At 42.1% G+C, this 19,893-nt stretch overlaps 2 protein-coding genes across 4 annotated transcripts in view; one reads left to right on the top strand and one right to left on the bottom strand.

Moving 5' to 3' along the window:
* The window catches only part of ATP5PB (ATP synthase peripheral stalk-membrane subunit b), a 31,488-nt gene extending 26,395 nt beyond the window's left edge, over positions 1-5,093 (bottom strand). Inside the window, exons 1-2 of one of the 2 annotated variants that reach the window (XM_068119241.2) lie at positions 5,007-5,093; positions 4,706-4,742 (exon numbers count right to left, since the gene is read on the bottom strand). In XM_068119241.2, coding sequence (XP_067975342.1) covers positions 4,706-4,742; positions 5,007-5,034 — 65 coding nt within the window. In that variant the 5' untranslated portion in view covers positions 5,035-5,093. Of the gene's footprint in view, positions 1-4,705; positions 4,743-4,967 lie in introns of both variants that reach the window. The other variant, XM_068119235.2, reaches the window with a different exon arrangement.
* A 3,779-nt stretch (positions 5,094-8,872) lies between these two features.
* The window catches only part of WDR77 (WD repeat domain 77), a 118,922-nt gene continuing 107,901 nt past the window's right edge, over positions 8,873-19,893 (top strand). Inside the window, exon 1 of one of the 2 annotated variants that reach the window (XM_078777913.1) lies at positions 8,873-9,126. In XM_078777913.1, coding sequence (XP_078634039.1) covers positions 9,033-9,126 — 94 coding nt within the window. In that variant the 5' untranslated portion in view covers positions 8,873-9,032. Of the gene's footprint in view, positions 9,127-17,669; positions 17,755-19,893 lie in introns of those variants that run through there. The other variant, XM_078777916.1, reaches the window with a different exon arrangement.

Raw genomic sequence — 19,893 nt, 5'->3', positions numbered from 1 at the left:
TTATTATACGGGACACATTTGATTAGATTTTGGGAGCAATCGGGTCAAAGGTCAAGGTCAAGGTCACGAAAAGGTCAAAATCGTATTTTTACCATAGCGCGGTCAATTTTTATCCAATTGGCATGCAACTAATGCCAAAATGTTCAGAATTCAATGCCCGATCTTGTGATATACGACATGACCCAGTGAAGACATTACCCTTGTTAGCGGTTGGGGGTCAAAGGTCAGGGGGGTCACGACCTTGCAAAATGTGCGTTTTTTGTCATAACTCGGTCAATTCTTATCCGATTTGCATGAAATCAGCACCAAACTGTTCACTGTTCTGTTCCCTACACTCCCATGCCAAGTACAGAACAGTAGCTGCGGCGAAGGTATGCGCTCTACCGAGTGCCCGTTCTAGTTGTCCTAGTTTTACTATTACAGTGGTTTATTTTTATTTAAATTAGAATGTTTAAGATCCATCTGACGTTCCTTCTCCAGCAGTAGAAGGTCCTCTTTTGAGAGCTCCTCCCAGTACGAGTCCAGCAACTCCTCTACATCACATAGAACATCCATTATTGTAAAGGCCTTCTAGAATTCCTTTACAGTCATATGATCATTATCAGTTGATTTCACCTGCAAATCATTAAATCTTTATCTGGTTTGCAAATGTTCTTCGGAGATAATACACCTTGAATGTATCAATCACTTCCTGGTCCTCATATCACCTGTACGATCACCTCTTTCATGCTGTCCTAAAACATCCATTTTTACTTCAATAGTGATGGTCTTCTTATGTCTTTTGTTCGCACTACCAACCTAGCTACTCCATGGACGCTTTCCTGTCATGATTGCAAGGGGTACGCTTATTACAGCGGCACAACTCACGTGCAAAATGGGAAACATCACTACACGCACGATGCTAACATGGAGGGTTTCCTGAAACTGAGGGAGGGGAAAGCGAGGGAGAGGGAAGGCAATCTAGCCGGAATCCGGGTGTTCCGCAGACATGTTTTCATGTTGTTCAGTGCAAAAATTTAATCGTAGTGTTACTCACGCACTTGAGTCACACAATTCCCCCCCAAAAAAGGTATAAATGACAGGTGCACACTACTACAAAAATGCGCAACCACAACACGCATAAAGCTTACCGTACTGGAACTGGAATGTATGGCATTAACAGTGTGGTGACGTCACACACCAGGAAATAGTGGTATGTTTTTCAATTTAAATCGTATATTTTTTTAAAGTAGCATTAATATTCGACACAAAATTATTATTTAAACGTACGAGTACACCCGCTCACTACGGGAGGGGCAAGAAATGTCATTCCTCTTTGGGGTATATAGATTACAGTCGATCTATGGTCGGGTCTCAAAAACATTGGGTGTGTGTTCATTTACCAAGTTTCTTGTGGCGAGATCACCAAGTGGTTTAAGCATACAAACAAGCACTCCATTCAAAACCGTTAAGGAACGGCTGGCTTGGCAAGCGCTAGCTAGCAGTTTGGTAAATGAGCACAACCCAGGCTTCCTCCCTTTCAGTTTTGTGTTAAACAGCAGGAGCGAGTTTCAAAAGTTCACTAAGAAAAACCCCATGTTATCGGCAGGAAGGGTCATGTTATTAACCCAACCCTTGTGGGATATATATCTTCACTATCTTCACTCATAGAGCACAGTATATAATCACTCAGACCAGTTATGCAAGTAAAACTTACCTCACTGATGTCGGGATCCCTCCAAATTTCTATATTTAGTGTTATAAATAGCATGAGCAACTGTTAAAAAAGCTAATCATACGTGTTTGTCATTTATAATATTTTTACCGCTGGTAGAGGCCGTTGCTCTCACGGAAATGCCATGATAAGCTATTTATAAACGTTGACTTGACGTTTGTTCAAGGAGGAAAAACACGTTGGGGAGGTGGGATATTAATGGTATTAATAGTTTTGTAACAACATTAATATTATGCTATTATCGTTAGTTTTTGTTATTTGAAGCGGCCTTGGAAAAACGCCATGATAAAGCTAATTTAACATCGATATACACCTCAACATGCAACCCCATTGACGGCAATGGCGGGAAAAACCCGCTCAGGGGGAGAAAACCCCCGTGGGGAGGGAGGGGGGAGGGCAAATAAATGTGCTAAAACCTTCATTGCGTAACCCTTAGTCCTCCTGTCAAGTTTGGGTGAGATTGGATAAGTAATGACGGAATGTATTGGGGTCAAAAATTCATCAGACAGACAGAGAGACACCAAATGGTATATTTTAGTATGATCACAATGTGTACACTTAATAAAAAATAAAAAACTATCTTGGTCATTATGGGCCCCTTCTTATTGTGGGCCTGGCACCGAGGCACCAGGCGAGCCGTGGTATACCCGGCCCTGGAGATCACGTGCGTGTTCCCGTCAAGCATTCCGCACTCCTGTTTGTCGATCAATTAGAATTGACAGGAATGTGATGACATGTGGGGGTTACCGTGCATGACAACGGGTAAAAACGTGCAACCGAGATCGCTTGTACTCATCCGTTCACAACGTTTTGAAATATGGTATCTTGCTATATATATTGTTTTTGGCCCTATCACTCAATAGTGAAGAATCACTTAACTTCAAAAAAAAATCTCATATCTGAATCCTTATTCAGATCTTCACCAAAATAGAATTGATTCGTCCTCATCACACAACCAACCTGTCCACCAAGTTTCATCCAAAACCGGTCATAACATTTTGAGATATCGTGCTATATATTGGTTTTAGCCCCATCACTCAATAGTGAAGAATCACTTAGAAGAATTTTCTATGTCTCTGCAGCTGTAGTAAATACCACCGATTTTGAAATTGAATAGTTTCAATTTAGTTATTACTGAAAGTTTTCGGGAAGTCTTTAAGAGTTGAACATTGCTTGAACAGAAAATGGCCATGGAAGTAGAATATAAACTTAAAATTTATACTATGTCATAATTGCACTTCCACAATGAACAAGTCTATATTAATTGTGTATTTTAATTCTATGATTGTCGCTTCTGCACAAAAATGCTTCCGACCCCTGTGCTAAGTTAATTAAGTTGAGCCAAGTTAAGTTTTAATCCTGCCAGAACTTCCACAAACTGCCTTCCACATCCTGCTGAATCTTCTTCGACACTGGAGCACTGGAAGGCAAGCTATTGAGCTGGTTCGTCTCTCCGACACAACCTCACACCTCATTATTGTTCCCCTTACTATGAAATTGCTCTCTGCTACGTATTGCACTCTCCTTCCTCCCTTAGCTCCAATAAGTTAGACATTCTTGGCAACCAGGTGGATTAGAACCTCCGACTGTCACTTAGTGTAATTAAAAAAAATTTTTTGTCACATAACGTATATTTTTTGGTCATTAATGTTAGCTGTAACGAGCCTCGATCTTGTATACAAAATAAATAAATAAAAGTTCATCCAAAGAATGTGGCTTTGAGTAAATAACAGTTTTACATAAACCCAGAAAATGTAGTCAAATGGGGACAGGTCAGACGAACAAAATGGCTAAGGGAGGGGAAGAACGAGGTGCCCCCACCTCTCTCCTCTCCCCCCCCCCCCCCCCCATCATCTCCCGCTCCCTTTATGATATGTTATATGTGTTAGCTCTTATCCAAGCCTTGACTGAGTGTACAAAAACAACAACAACAACAACAACAACAAAAACCATGGTGGTTAGGGGAAATAGGGGATAACCCAGAGGAATTGTCGATTTATCAGCAATAGAATAACTAGCAAAACTAGGAGGACACCTGGTATAGCTCATACCTTCGCCACACTCTGAACCAAAATCGAATCGGCTTGTTCTCGTCACCTAAGCAACTCCACCAAGCTTTGTCACAACTCGTCCGCAACATTTTGAGACACCATGCTGTATATCCTTTTTAGCCCCATCTCTCAATGGTGAAGAATCACTTTGAAAAAAATCAAAAAGCTGTTACAGTATCAAGTGCTTTTCAGAATGAATTCTTTTAGTGAAAATTTTTGGACAATACTTCGCAGGAAGTCTTCTTGATACACAACTACGGTGAAGGAGCCTTAAGGGGGCATTATACCATTGAAGGCAAAAAAAAAAATTTTTTTACAAATATACAAATGCATCAATTAAAATGTTTGTTTCCTAGTATTGTATATATGTACCAAGTTTGAACGTAAATGGACTTGTCATAGAGAAGATATAAGCTGTAAAGTGGTAATTCATCATTTGTATGCATCTGGTTACCATGGTAACCATGCATAATATAATGAATGCTATGTAATGTATACCAATGTAATGTTCATATATCAAGCAACATGTACATATATAGTTTTGCATATTTTCAATCAAGACATTTTATCAAAAAGTGCATTACTGTGATTCAGTGTTGTTTTTACTGTGTTCAGTGTAATGGGGAGCTTATATCTTCTCTATGACAAGTCCATTTACGTTCAAACTTGGTACATATATACAATACTAGGAAACAAACATTTTAATTGATGCATTTGTATATTTGTAAAAAAATGGGTTTTTTTTGCCTTCAATGGTATAATGCCCCCTTAAGTGAACAATCGTGACAACATACGCCGGTTAGACGACAGTAAGTAAGTTTTTGGAAGTAAGTTTGCGTATTCCTTATATACTGTTCGAATACGTTCAAGTTATTCATTCAAATCAAATCAATGGCAAACCCAGCGGTAGAATGAAACCAGGAAGAGAATGATTTCTTACCAAATTCTTAGTGCTTCGGCTGGCTTCAAAGCACGAGCTGAAAAGGAATAAAGAGCAATTAAAATAATCTGAGAGAACAAACAATAATTTCCTTCAAACACGGAATAAATAGGCCTGTGTCATCGTCTCACGAATCGGGCCTAACGAGGCGCAGGAGGACTAGGTCTAGAGAGGTCTCTGCTCAAGGGCAAAGACAGAAAATGCATTCAACATGGATCGCATTACTCGAGGAAAATTCGCCAATCATTCGAAAATCACTCACAAGTGCAAAAGGGGGAAAAAAACCTGATAAATCCAGCACCTGAATGGGCAATCACACGAGAGAACATATTCACAGATCGTCAGAACAAGACGAGGAAAACGTCACTTCCGAAAGAAGAATGGGGAAAGAAAACACGAGAGAATGAAAGTGGAAAGAAATTTAAAAATAAAAACAAAAAGAGTATTAAGAAAAGAAGGAAAAAAGGAAGGAAGCAAAAAAAAAGGACACTAAAAAGGAAGGGAATAATAGAAACAACACGAACAAACAAATCCACCATTATTTCATTTCCTCTTTGTAATATAATTTTGATTTTAATTTTCTTCCTTCACAAAAACGTTCGTATGTAATATGTATACAATATTTGGCATCATGCCAGACGATTGCTCGTTTTATTCAGCTATCGAAAGCGTTTGATAGTTTTGTCCTTTTACATGTTTGTAGTTTTTATTTGACTTTCATTCCCATTTATTTAACCTGCGCACGCGAAACTGAGTTAAGTGATAGGTTGCGTACGTACGTACGTATACGTACGTGCATATGTCGTACGTGTCTGCATTTTAAAAAATCCATTTTCTCAGCAACCATTACATTAGTCCGATAGGCACGAAATTTTCACCATACTATGCGTCTATATACCTGTATATTTTTTTTAGTGATAATAAACTCGTGTATAATTTTTTAGCGATAACATTGACGTCAGAGGACACGTGGTACGGCGCCATCTTGTTTGAATTCATCTTCTCGGCAACCGTTGGTGGGATTGACATTAAATTTCACCATAGCAGTACAGTAGAAATTGACAATAAACTAGACATTTTCGATAATAACCATATTTGTATTTTAAACACCTTATTAGGAGTTTAAATGGCCACAAAAAAATTCCCACGAATTCACTAATGGGGAAATGCTTTGGGGAAATTTCAAAATGGCCACCAATGGGCCTTCATAATGTTAACTTCTGTTAAGTAAACATTTTCTATGCACTAATTTATCAATGAAACTAGAGGCAAAAACAAACATAATCAGTAGTTGTAGTCAGGTTCACTATGTTTTTTCGTTCAAAATCATGGTAGATTAGCAAACCTATACATTTTTGGAAACGTTATTACATGGAAAATCTGAAAATCAATGTTTACATTTGCCAATTCCGACCAATTCGATTCGACCAATTCGACCAATCGACCAATTCCATTCGACCAATTCGACCATTCGACCAATTCGAACAATCGACCAATTCCATTCGACCAATTCGACCATTCGACCAATCGCTTCGATCGACCATTCGACCATTCGACCAATTCGATCGTTTCGATTCGATTCATCGAATTCGATTCGATCGACCATTCGACCAATTCGATTTGCCAATCAATTTGACCGACCTTTGCTTGTGTGGAACGGACTGTGAAAACGATGCGGACTATATTGTCGGATACGACACACAGGACAGTGATGACGAACTCTAAATGGCATATTCTGTAATCGTGTATGTTTGATGCCATTGACTGCCTGTGTATATTTTGTCATTGACTGCCTGTGTAGATGTGAAGTTATACTGACTGCATGTGTATATATGATTTTGCTGACTGCCTGTGTATGTTTGGTGATATGAATTATTGTGACACATTTTGATGTTATTAACTGCCTGTACAAAATGATAATGTATTTGATTATGCAACTTATCGCGAATATAAAGACAGTATTTTGCAATTCAAAACCTTTGATTCGTGTCTTACCATTCCCCATAGCACTAATTTGATACTGAAGGAGCTGCGCTCCAACGCGAGTCGAAAGAATTGACGCGACCAAAGACGGAATTCGTCCGAGTTGCTTTATTGAAACAAAACAGCTCAGGTATTCTCACAAGCCCGTTTATCGGGCAGCAATATATATACACATTTATGCCGGGGCGTTTGCCCGGGAAATCCGAGACCGGGCATGCCCGTGTGTCAAGGGCGAGTCCTGGAAAGGCGAGTCTGGACATGCCCGGGCGTCCTGGACGTGGCCTGGCAAGTCGAGGCTGGGCGTGCCCGAGCGCTCTGGGCGAGCCCTGGAAAGGCGAGAGCGGGCATGCCCGGACGCTCTGGGCGAGCCCTGGAAAGGCGAGTCTGGACATGCCCGGGCGTCCTGGACGCGGCCTGGCAAGTCGAGGCTGGGCGTGCCCGGACGCTCTGGGCGAGCCCTGGAAAGGCGAGAGCGGGCATGCCCGGGAAAGACGAGACCGGGCGTGCCCGGGAGGTTCGAGCGTGCCCGGGAGAGGCGCGTCTGGGCCCGTCCGGACGAGCCCGGCGTGGCGATCGCGCCCTGGCCGCGTCCTGGCAGGTGCAAGGCGATTGTGTGCATTCAGCGGGAACCGCTACACAACTTTCATTGGATTCCTTGTCCCTGAAAATATAGGTTTAGTATATTTTAAAAAGTTTTTAGGGTAATTAGAGGCAGAAATAGAACAAAATATGTATTTTACAGTGGCCATTTTGAAAATCCAAAATGGCCGCCATACAGGTATCTCTCCAAATGTAAACATTGATTTTTAGTTTCCTTATGCTATAACCTTTCCAAAAATGTATAGGTTTGCTAATCTACCATGATTTTGAACGAAATAAAATTTATTGACATAGTGAACCTGACTATTGTGAAGGTGATGGTGCCTTGTCGGTGATAACAGGTACAACTGAGCCACCTCTACTTTGCATCCATATTCCTCCATAATTAGCACAGTTTTTAAGTGATGCCATGTTCTGACTTGGTGATGTACTCGAAGGCTATGATAAAAACGAAATATTTAGATAAAAGTTTGCATATTTTTGATAAAATAATTACATTTTAAAAACTCGAACGGCACCCAGTAGAGCGTACCTCCGCCTGGTTGGCCATTTCACTCAATGGTGAAGAATCACTTAAAAAATTATACTAGCCGGATACCAAAATTGAATGGATTCTTCCTTGTCACACGCACAACCTGTCCAACAAGTTTCGTCCAAATCCATACATAACTTTTTGAGATATCCTGCTATGTATCGTTTTGGCCTTATCTTCAAATGGTGAAGAATAACTTCAAAAAATAAAATAATTCTCATATCCGAATCCATATTCAGATCTTCACCAAAATCGAATCGAATCGTCCTTGTCAGACACCCAACCGGTCCACCACGTTTCGTCCAAATACGTCGACAACTTTTTGAGATATCCTGCTATGTATAGTTTTTGGCCCTATCTCCCAATGGTGAAGAATCACTTGAAAAATTCTAGTAGCCGGTTCCGAATCCGGATCTTCACCAAATTCGAATCATTTCGTCGTTGTCACATACGCTACATCTCTGACAAATCTCGTCCGAATCCGTCCACAACTTTTTGAGATATTTTGTTCACAGACAAACGGTCAGACATACAAACAGGGGTGAAAAGATAACCTCCATCCACCTTTGGTAGCGGAGGTAAATAACTATACTTTTCCCTCCTTCATCCCCGACCACATCCCCACATTATAAAAACACTTGTTTGGCACTAATTATTTATAATCATTATCCGTATTCTATTATTTTCCTTTAACATTTCTGTTCAACTCTGATGCGATATTTTGGAATAGCAAAAAGAAGAATGTGCTGGTTTAATTGAGGTGTATGCTCACCGTATTTGCAAGTTGTGTGGTATCCTCTTTTTTTACAGGCCCCGTATAATAATACAGTACCTTCAGTGACATTATCTCGACAATTGTTTTTTTTAACAAGTACCGAATATAATATTTTACCCTTAAATTAAATAACGATCATGAAGACGCAACAACTTTATAAAGACGTTTTTGATGATTATTTTTGTTTTTCCAAAACATTTTTTTTTTTTGTACAATGTGAATGTACTGATGTTTTAAAGTGTTATAACTGATCATAGAATGTTTTATCTCTCATGGTTATAATAATTTTTACGTTAAGCGGCCGGTTCGTGGAGTTTGCTCAGACCTCGGGCACAGTCATGGAGAGCACGTGTGGATCGTGAGGCCGCTATGCTGCTGCTGTAACGAAGACGAGGCTGGGGTGTTTATGGTGGAATTCTAGCCTTGTCCGGCCAGCGATGGGGTCGGAGAACCAAGAGAGCATCTGGCGGGGCCTTCCGAATTCTCCTGCCTGCATGGAACGGCACTTGGAAGGGTTGCAGTACCGAGCTGGTGAGGAAGCATGGCTGGAGAAATTGCTATGGAAGCCTATCCTCCGGCAAATTTAAACGTGCTTCCTTCATTGACTGGTGTAAAAACTGCTCTCGATGGATGGTCATCGGTCGTTGTAATTGCGCTTTTGAATTTATTTACCCGAAACTGTAATATGTTGTGCTAGTACCGGGTACGCGTTCTTGGTACGAGGAATGATGAGATTTTGAGTGTCGGCGGCGTGGTCGTCCTCTCCTGCGCACGTGGTTGTTGGTTGCATCATTGCCCGTGCCCCTGATGCACTCGCCCTTGTAGTTGTAGCTTGGAGGAGTCGTGTTGGTGCTGCCCAAGCAGTTTATGTGCACGCGTTATGCTAGGTGGTTTGCCATTGCCTTCCCAGCGTGCTCTCCATGCGCCCGCGGAACTACGTAACTTCCGGTTAGTGCACCCTTCGCGACAACAGTCACGTGATTGGATACATTGATAACAAACCACAAAAGGGCACGTGTTACAGCTTACTTCCGGTAGTCTCGCCCTCACCTATCCTTTTTAGACACTTTTATTTAACTTTATCTGAACTTTGTCCAGTTTCAAATCTTTTAGCCGTTCATTTTCTAGGTTCCATACGTCCCAGAGAGCTGAAATTTGGCCCACGGTCCTCTTTTCTGGTACATTTTCATCGATCAAAATGAAAAAAAAAAAAAGTTTAAAAATTTAAAATATATAAAAGTGTGTAGCCCTAAAACGTGTTTTTTTCGTTTACTTGTTTTTTAAATTAATACACACTTATTTAAGTTCCTCTGAACTTTGTCCTGTTTCAAATCTTTTAGCTGTTCATTTTCTAGGTTCCATACGCCCCAGAGAGCTGAAATTTGGCCCATGGTCCTCTTTTCTGGTACATTTTCATCTATCAAAATGTAATGAATAAATATAAAGGTTTAAATTAAATATATATATGTGTTTAGCCCTGAAACATGTTTAAAAAAAAAGGGGTACACCGGAGGGGACTATAGGTTTGCATGCCGTCCCTCCGTCCCTCCGTCTGTCCGTCTGTTAGTCCGTCAATCCGTCACACAAAGAACAGTTTTCCGGACTTTTTTTCTAAACGCTTAATGCTAATGATTTCAAACTTGGCACATGGTTTCCTCATGATAAGTTACAGATCAAGTTTGACCTTCACGACGTTTCGATCATTGTTGACAAAGTTATGGCACTTTAAACTTCGGGAATTCTGATAATTCTGATGATCCTTAACTCAGTGCGATTTTAAGTTTTAATTTCCTTTAAAAACCAATTTCTCTGCAATAATAGGACCGATTGAGATCAAATTTTCACCATAGGGGGGGACTCGGTCTGTAGAATATTTTAATGGTAATTATGACGTCACTCACAGGTGACGTGGTTCGGCCGCCATATTGTTTTTCGTGAAGATACGAAAACCTTTTTTTCTCTGCAGCGGCTGAACAGATCGAAGCCAAACTTTGCAGGCAAAATCGCATACCCATGACGAACAAAAAAGTCAGCGAGCATGACGTCATGCGTACTAAATGGTTTCAGAGTTATGACGTTTTTAAGCATGAACCTTTAAAACCGAGCTCCACCGTCATTTTTGATCCAATAGAGGGGAAACTTCACAGATCTGTTCAACATGTCAGTCTACTAAAATGTCATTTTGGAATTTGCGATAGGGCACGTGGTTTGGCAGACATCGTTAATTAAACGAAAATATTAACAAAATGGATGTCTCTTGTTTATTCCAGAGTTCTCCTCAAGCCACACCGCGTGCTCAGCCTCGTCTCGCGAACGTCAAAAGCGCGACATAGCGCGCGCTTTCGGGAGGGGCGGAGCCAAGCCGAGCAACACATATATATACACATTGATCGTGAACCGGAAAATATAATAAATTACTGATATTTAGCGACTCGAAAGGTTCTTTATCAACAACTTATTTTGTCGTGCTTCTGCTGACCTGTCTTCAAGGTCTATAAATCGAAGTCCCGAGTGCGAATCACTGGTGAGCCCGTCCTTAGGTAATTAGCGATTGGGAACGATTCAGAACCTGTGGGTAAATAACCCTTGGTAATTTCCCCAACAGTTTTCCAGACGACAGACTGCCGGTAGGGGACATGTATTGCAGCGCAATACTCAGAATGCTTGTTTAACTTCATCTGAACTTTGTCCGATTTCAAATCTTTTAGCCGTTCATTTTCTAGGTTCCATACGTCCCAGTGTGCTGAAATTTGGCCCATGGTGGTACATTTTCATTGATCAAAATGTAATAAATAAATAAAAAGGTTAAAAATTTTCAAATATATATACAGACTTGGCATTTAATATGAAATATTTATTTTTCCTTGACTTGGGTTTACTTTCTTATCTCAGTATATCAATCTGGTGAGTTTCTTTTACACTTTGGTGATTTATTTGTTAAAAGAACCATGTCACTGATTGTCTGTCGCAGCAAGAAGTCAACAACAGGATTATATCACAGGTGGCGTGGCAAAATGTACGGACAGGTGCATTTGATGATTGGCTTCACAGTCGGGTATACAAGGGTTGTTGCGTTCTGTATTAGTGGAAAACAACTGCTGCACGTCTCCAAAAGTTATTTCCGCTTCCTCTGGAGATGGTCCGTCAACTCGACTGCTGTTTGTCATGGAGTGGTGGCTTTACGAAATTACAGCATGAAACAGCGTGCAATTGCTCGGCAGTATGGCATCACTCAAGGTCAGGTGTCAAAGATCCTGAAACGAAATGCTCAGAGGGGTGTCCCTACTCCAATACCGAGGCCAGGACGTCCCCGCAGAACCACAAGGAGGGATGATCGCCAGCTGCACCGGTTAGTCCGCAATGGCCGTACCAAGTCAGCTAATCGGCTTAGGGCTGAGTGGCAGCAACTGACAAATGTGCCTGTATCCAGAAGGCTAGTCAACCAACGACTGGTTCAAGCAGGCTATCGTGCCAGGCGTCCCCTGAGAAAGCCACGCCTGACCAGACAACACCGCCAGCGCCAATTGCAGTGGGCCAGAGAGCACCGTCAATGGCAGCCAGGACACTGGAATCACGTGATCTTCAGTGACGAGTCTAGATTTCTGGTCTATCGTCAAGATGGCCGCGTCCGAGTGCACAGACAATGCATGAAGCCTACAACAAAGATTGTATAGTGCCAAGAGTCCAAGCTGGAGGTGGTGGGGTGACCGTTTGGGCTGCTTTTCATGCAGGGGGCAAAACTGACCTGATTGTTCTGAATGGAAACCTGAACCAGTTCACGTACAGGGCCATTCTGGAAGAAACATTGCTTCCATTTGCTCGTGCAGCCTTTCGAGGAAACTTTGTCTTCCAAGATGACAATGCACGGCCTCATCGTGCTCGCATGATCCAACACTTTCTTGCTGACCGTGGTGTAGAGCATATGGAGTGGCCTGCCATGTCCCCGGATATGAATCTGATAGAGAACTTGTGGGCAGAATTAACGCGTCAAATCGACCACTTGGACCAGCAGACGACCTCTGTGCGTAAATTACAGCAGGCTATTGTCACTGCATGGCAAGTGATTCCTGTCCAAACCTTGGCAAATCTCATGAACAGCATGCCTTGACGGGTACGTGCTCTCCTGAATGCTCGTGGGGGTTACATGAAGTACTGAACTGTAATTTTATTGTCCGTAATCCCAGTCGTAATTTAACTTTTGTTTTTGTTCAAAAAAAATTTGGCTAATGTGCAAAAGAAAGAGATACTTCTGGAAAACGTACAGAAGTTTAACACAGTACTGTCCATGAATTGAGTTCCATATCAGTTTACATCACTTTCAACGATCAATTTATTTGTTTGGAAATGTCAAATGTGGTTTTTGTTTCTTTTAAAGGTCACATTAACAAAATCTAGAATAATTTCAACATAATTCCAATGAACTTTTGGTTCTAAGACATCTTGAAAAGTAAGTTCACCCCCACAAAAAAAAATTCCATATTAAATGCCAAGTCTAGATAAGTGTGTAGCCCTAAAACATGTTTTTTTCATTTGCTTGTTTTTTATTAATACACACTCATTTAACTTCATCTGAACTTTGTCCTGTTTCAAATATTTTAGCTGTTCTTTTTCTAGGTTCCATATGTCGCAGAGAGCTGAAATTTGGCCTATGGTCTTCTTTTCTGGTACATTTTCATCTATCAAAATGTAATAAATAAATAAAAAGGTTCAAAATGATTGCCAGAAATGGAATGCGAACCCAGAAGTGCTAAGAATGGATGATCTACCACCTGTTCGATTGCGTCTATACAAGCCTGCCTTCTACTCCACTGGTGTAATTGCTTTGGTCCTTTTACCATATAGATTTTAAGAAGAACAGAGAAACGTTGGGTTATAATCTTCAAGTGCCTCACCATCCACAGCAAACATCTGCACCACCTGGAGGGCCTCAATGCTGATGCCTTCCTTAAGGCCCTCCGTTGCTTCATCGCTTGCAGGGGGAAACCCCATGAGATCTTATCAGCCAGAGGCACCAACTTCCAAGGGGGAGATGCTGAACTTCGCCAAACCTTCTCCACCCTTGAACCTGCTCCCGTTGAGCATCTTGCCAACAAGCAAGAGGCCCTTCACAACCAGCAATGGACCACATTTTGGTGGAACATGGGAGCGAGAGATTAGGTTGATGGACTGCCTACGGGTGATGCTCGGAACCTGTATGTTGACAGAGCCTGTGCTACAAACAGTCCTCATTGAAGTTGAGGGCATCCTGAACTCCAAACCCTTGGGTTATATCGTCAGATGTTTCTGATATCGACCATGTTACGTCTGCTGTACTATTGATGGGATGCCGTGATGCATCGTTACCCCAATTGTTGTATCCTGCTATGCAGTTTCTCGGATGCCATTGATGGCGTCACAGCCAGATCGTCGTGGACCATTTCTTATCTACAGATTTTGACAGAAGTGGTAGAAAGAGAGTAGGGAGCTGAATACTGACTATGTGGTGCTGATCGTTGATTCCCAGCTAACCCGTGGTCAGTTGGCCAGGTCATGGAAACCTTTCCAAGGTGAGATAGTCTCGCTCGAACTGCCAGCGTTGAAGTTCACATTCAAGATGCTGAACTTTGTGAAAGCTTCTGAGCAAAATGAACAAGAATGGCTGTTAGAATTCTGACCTCTAAATGCGCAAGAATGTTCGACCAGTCACTAAATTGATGTGTCTGCCAAAGCTTGAGGACAATGATTGAGAGGTGAATGGACTGAAAAACTTTTTTATTTCATAAGTTTGGGGGTGGCTGTTAGAAAATCTATACTGCTATGCATATACAGTATGTTGGAACATTATTACAGTCGTGTTTATAAATGGTTTTCATACAGTCCGTTGAACCCATGTGGCATAGTGCGAGTCTGTAATTCTTGTGGGGGTTTTTTGGTTCTCGTAATCCTGTTTTCGCCGAAAGGAGTGAGCTCTTCCGGTTCTCATGTGACGGACAAAGTTGTACCACCATATTTTGGCTCCTTTCAAATAAATCGTCAAGCACTAATTAAAGGATCACGGTGTCTCGATGCATGCGAAGCCCTTTATCGCTGCAATCTTACCACAATTCACCAAATTTCTGTCTGTCCGTTCCAAGGTACCGCAAAAACGGCTGAACCGATCGCAACGATATTTTGGGTGGGTAATTCTGGGACCCCCTGGAGTAAAACAGGCTATATTGTTTTTCCAATTTTCCAGTTTTTCCAAACACTATGGAATAATATTTACCGATATGAACAGTGATGTGGCTTTTGTTGAAATTCTACAAATACTGTTTATTCTCCGTACCTGGAGAGAGTAGATAGACTCCTGACGAACTCCTCCTATATAAACGTGCGGCTCCGAAGTAACATGGCAGCGTGTGCAAAGCGACTGAGAAAGACATGTAGCGGCCGCTTCCGTTTTGCAGAATTCAATCTTTTTTCAAACTGGGCGCCATGTACTGTTTAGATTTTGATTATTTGCATGTGATATGATTCAACGGATGTTGAAAATGAATCGTTTAAAATTAAAAAAAGCCTTCAATTTCTGATATTTTGCCTTTTCATTTGGGCTTCCCAATTGAAGCCCCGCCCATAGGGCAGGTACGGTTGCTAGTCTTTTGAAGCTAATGATCATTATTATCCTCCTTATCAGTTAGCCTTTCTGTAGGATTCCCAAGCCCACTTTTCAGCCACCGAAGGTGGACATAGGTCATGTTTTCATCTCTGTCTGCCTGTCTTTGTTTGTCTGTCTGTCTGTGAGCAGAATGTCTCAAAGTTGTCGACGGATTCAGACAAAACTTGGTGGACAGGTTTATAAGTATGACAAGGATGAACTGATTTTATTTTGATGAATGTTTGGAGCAAGATCTTGATCTGATAAGTTTTTGATTGATTCTTCACCATTGAGAGGGCTAAAAAACGATATACAACACAAGATCTCAAAAAGTTAAGGATGCATTCAGTTGAAACTTAGTGTACATCTTGGGTATCTGCCAATGACAAATTGATTCGATTTTGGTGAAGATCCGGATCCAGATACGACAATTTTTATATTCTTACCCAGCCCGGTAAATTCTTACCCATCTGTTTGTAACATTTCTTTTGGCCGCCATCTTGGTCTTATGTGAAGCAAAAGAGGTGTGGAGGAATCGTGCTCACAATTGCCATTCCCTCCCTGTAACTTTCTCTTCAGTGTAATACAACCAATAGGACTGATCATCAAATACCCAAAGGTTGGAGCGGATCGCGTCATGGGTCTTTGTAACAGTATAGACCTCATTCTTCAGGCCTCTGGTGTAAAGTGCAATTGGAATCTATCCAAGCTATGCGAGCCCGATCGATCTCTTATACTGTATATGCACATAGGAAGTGAACATTTTTTCCTTCAAATGCTACACCGGCTATTTGTTTTTATTTTTGAGAGCGATAGAAGCAGGTGTCTGTTTTCATCTATTTTCTCTTTAAATAGTCGACCAGGGACCACACTAGTAAACCCATGTCATTAATGATTATAAGGGTCTTTGTACAACTAATTTGGGGAACATTTCCCCCCCCCGGTTCGACAGTAATACTACATTGTAAAAAAAAACTCATTTGCTTTTAACGATGTGTATAAAGCAAGTTGCTGAGACAGGCACCATCGTGCTTCGGTGGAAAGTCTGAGCTGGCTATGTGACATGCTGGGACTCCCTCACACCCACCACCCAAATTTGCTACATTTGCTACATTTGCTACAAATTTGCTACACCCATGAGCCCGAGCGATTGCTAATTGTCCTGAACCCACTCGGTGTGGACTAAGCTGTTTGCATAGTTGCCAACATTGAGAGAAGAAAAAGCAGTCGTATGGAGTGGTTCAGTGGTGCGAGGGATTGAACCGACCTAACAGGTTTGGGGTTCTGGGAGGGAAAGGGTGGGGGGTTTTAGGAGGGGCGAGGATGGGGATCTGGGAGGGGTGTTTTCCCCTCCAGAGTCGGGAAATTTTGTAATAAAATTCGAATTAAGGATCGTTACTTCCATTGTGTAAAATGAACCGAGGATGTGCTGCGATATCTGCTGTTAAGAAATATATTTTTGAGCTCTTTAAACCAGCGCATGAATAAAAGACTTCCTTCAAATTTTTGTTCCAGAATACCACAGGCTTCCAGTGTGTGCGTGTGTGCGTTTATATACTGTATATATTGTTGCAATTTTGTGTTTTTATAATAAAGGTTAATTTCCCCTCATAGTTTAGTTACACTACAACATGTAGTCTCGCTTAAGCTCAGTTATTTCTTAGTGAATGTAAGCGTCGACCTTTCCTGTGTTTAGTTTGCGTTGAGTAGAATGATGAGAATTAGGTCCTTTAAGGTGCCTCGATGCTTTGGGTTTTGGCGCGAAATACCACGAGGCCGGCCTGAACAAGTCGATCAAGGGCGAAGGAAGGCGGGGCAGGAGGAGTGGGAGTGACCGGTAAGCGCGAGCCGCAAATCAGGGCTCGAGGGGAGTGGCTTACCACTGCGGCAAAAGGCGGGGTTTGGAACATTCGATACGGGCCAGGGCGGGACGATATAACCCTGTGCCCAGAGCCCCCACCTCAGTTATGAGCCGCCGAGTTATGAGACGGGAGGAGACGCGCAGTGTTCAGTCATGAGATGCGTGCAGGGCAAGCCCATGAGTTATGAGAAGGGATGCGCGGTGTTGAATTGAGTTATGAGGCAAGCCCATCAGTCGGTTCGGAGCGCTGAGTTATGAGACGGGAGGAGACGCGCTCCGTTGAGTTACGAGAGTGAAAGCGCTGTGTTCAGTTATGAGAGGGGATGCGCCAAGTTATGAGAAGGGAGGCAGACGAGTTATGAGCCTAGACCCTCCGTTGAGTTACGAGAGTGAAAGCGCTGTGTTGAGCAGGAGTCAGATCCTCCGTTGGGTTACGAGAGTGAAAGCGCGCAGTTGTATTAATTGCGCTGTGAAAGACAGCCGTGCCGTGCCCCAGACGCGTGCATATTTTCCTGCCTACCTGCCTTTGCTGAGATTCGTGCCGCGAGGATTCTCCCGCCTGCCTGCCTGCCTGCCTTCGTCGGGATACGTGCGGTGACCGCCAGAGGGCCACGCCGGGTGAGCTGTTCCTGGACGACCAAAGCAGGCGCGTTCAGCGCATGAACATTTCTTCTTTCATCCCCCTGTAAGTGTGAGTAGGCACATTGTCTGGGAAAATAAGTAAGACTGTTTAAGACTGCCCTGTGTCTCCTCTTCTTCGACCACTGTACATTGTGTAAATAATAATTAAACGTGTTCTTCCTTTGATTCGACCGTCTTGTCCCTTCCACAATTGACTTAGCGTGGTACGAATTATATCGCTCTGATCGGGTTCCAATAGCAAGGTAACAGCACGGACCACGTGGTACGCCATCCGCTCGGGTGTACTCAATTACGCGTGGTTCGTGCGAGACTCGATCCCCGCCTCCGCGGCGGCGTGGATACTTAGGTACGTGCAAACATTGTCCCGAGACCCTTTTGCACGTCTGCCCGGAAGTGGCGACTCAGTCTCGCGGTTCGAAGACCCAAGGAGAACAAGGGGCTTAATCTCCCCTTGGTAAGGGAACGGGCTTCGCCAAAACCGTAACAATATGTATATATACAGTCACGTGAAAAAGTAAGTACACCACATGTAAAGTTTTGACTTTTTCAACATATTTCAACATACAGCTATTTGATCTTCATTTCAACAATATTGATAGATAAAGGTGATATAATATAACAAATATCATGAAGCATTTACATTTTGTAGTCCATTTTATAATTTAAATAAACATAAATGCAAATTTCGCATGTGGAAAAAGTAAGTACACCCCAACATTTATCACTACTTCAAATACCTAAAATTAGAATCAGGTGCACCAGCTCAGGTGCAAATGATTAGAACATCGTTAGAGAGGATCTTGGAGGAACCTGTCTTATTTAAACCTCAGACATTTAGTTTGGTTTGCTCTTTGTTGTTGAAGTGTGTGGCATCACCATGCCTAGATCAAAAGAGCTCTCTGAGGCCTTCAGAAAGAAGCTTATAGATGCGTACGAGACTGGGAAGGGATTTAAAAAGATCTCCAAACAATTTGAAATCAATTAATCGACTGTCCGGAAGATCACTTCTGGAACAATGTGCTCTGGACAGAGGAGTCAAAGGTAGAGCTATTTGGCCACAGTACCAGAAGTCATGTTTGGAGAAAACCAAAGACAGCATTTGACCACAAGAACCTGATACCAACTGTAAAGCATGGTGTTGGAAATATTATGGTTTGGGGCAGCTTTGCTGCATCAGGGCCTGGGCAGCTCACCATCATAGAATCCACTATGAATTCTTCATTGTACCAGAGGGTGCTTGAGGATAATGTGAGGCCATCTGTCGGAAAGTTGAAGCTCAACCGAAGGTGGACCTTGCAACATGACAATGACCCAAACCTACCAGTAAATCCACCAAGGAATGGCTGAAAGAAAGAAATGGAGGGTTCTGGAATGGCCAAGTCAAAGCCCGGTTTGAAATCCCATCGAGATGGTGTGGGGGGATTTGAAACGAGCTGTGCATGCAAGAAACCCCTCAAACATCGCACAGCTGAAAGAATTCTGCATTGAGGAGTGGGCAAAAATTTCTCTCAGTCTATGTCAGAGACTGGTAGACAGTTATAAGAAACGCCTACTTGAGGTTGTTTCTGCCAAAGGGGGCAATACCACCGATTAGAGCCAAGGGTGTACTTACTTTTTCCACATGCGAAATTTGCATTTTTGGTTATTTAAATTATACAATGGACTACAAAATGTAAATGTTTCATGATATTTGTTATGTTATATCACCTTTATCTATCAATATTGTTGAAATGAACATCAAATCCGCTGGTTGGATGGACCTCCGCTTCCGGTCTTGCCGGCGAGGTTTCGTTTATTCGCAGCTGTCCACGCTCTCCATCGAAATCGAAGTTAAGTAATTGTTCCCATTTGTATTTTCGTTAAAACTGTATTTATTTTATGGTGTGTGTACGTATAGTGTGTCCCGATGAAGATTCTCGGTGTAAATCTATCATACGTGTATAGAAAACCGTGTTGATTCGTGTCATGTCCTTTGGGGCCTTATCCCGTGTCCAACCTTGAGGCTTTGTTTTTCTCTCAGCGGTCCGTCATTTGTGCTCCAATAACTTTTGTTCTCTGTTTTTCCCAGGCTTTTCACCCAATAGCCTACTTCCTTGTTTAAAATCTCAACTCAAAAAAAAACAAACCAAAAAAACATTTCCTTCTCTGTTCTTATTCGTTGTTCTTATTCGTTTATTCGTTC

The sequence above is a fragment of the Myxine glutinosa genome, chromosome 1 (assembly GCF_964187855.1).
Source record: "Myxine glutinosa chromosome 1, kmMyxGlut1.1, whole genome shotgun sequence".
Taxonomy (NCBI): domain Eukaryota; kingdom Metazoa; phylum Chordata; class Myxini; order Myxiniformes; family Myxinidae; genus Myxine; species Myxine glutinosa.
Note: the sequence above shows the minus strand (reverse complement) of the source record. Positions and strands in the feature narration are given on the sequence as shown.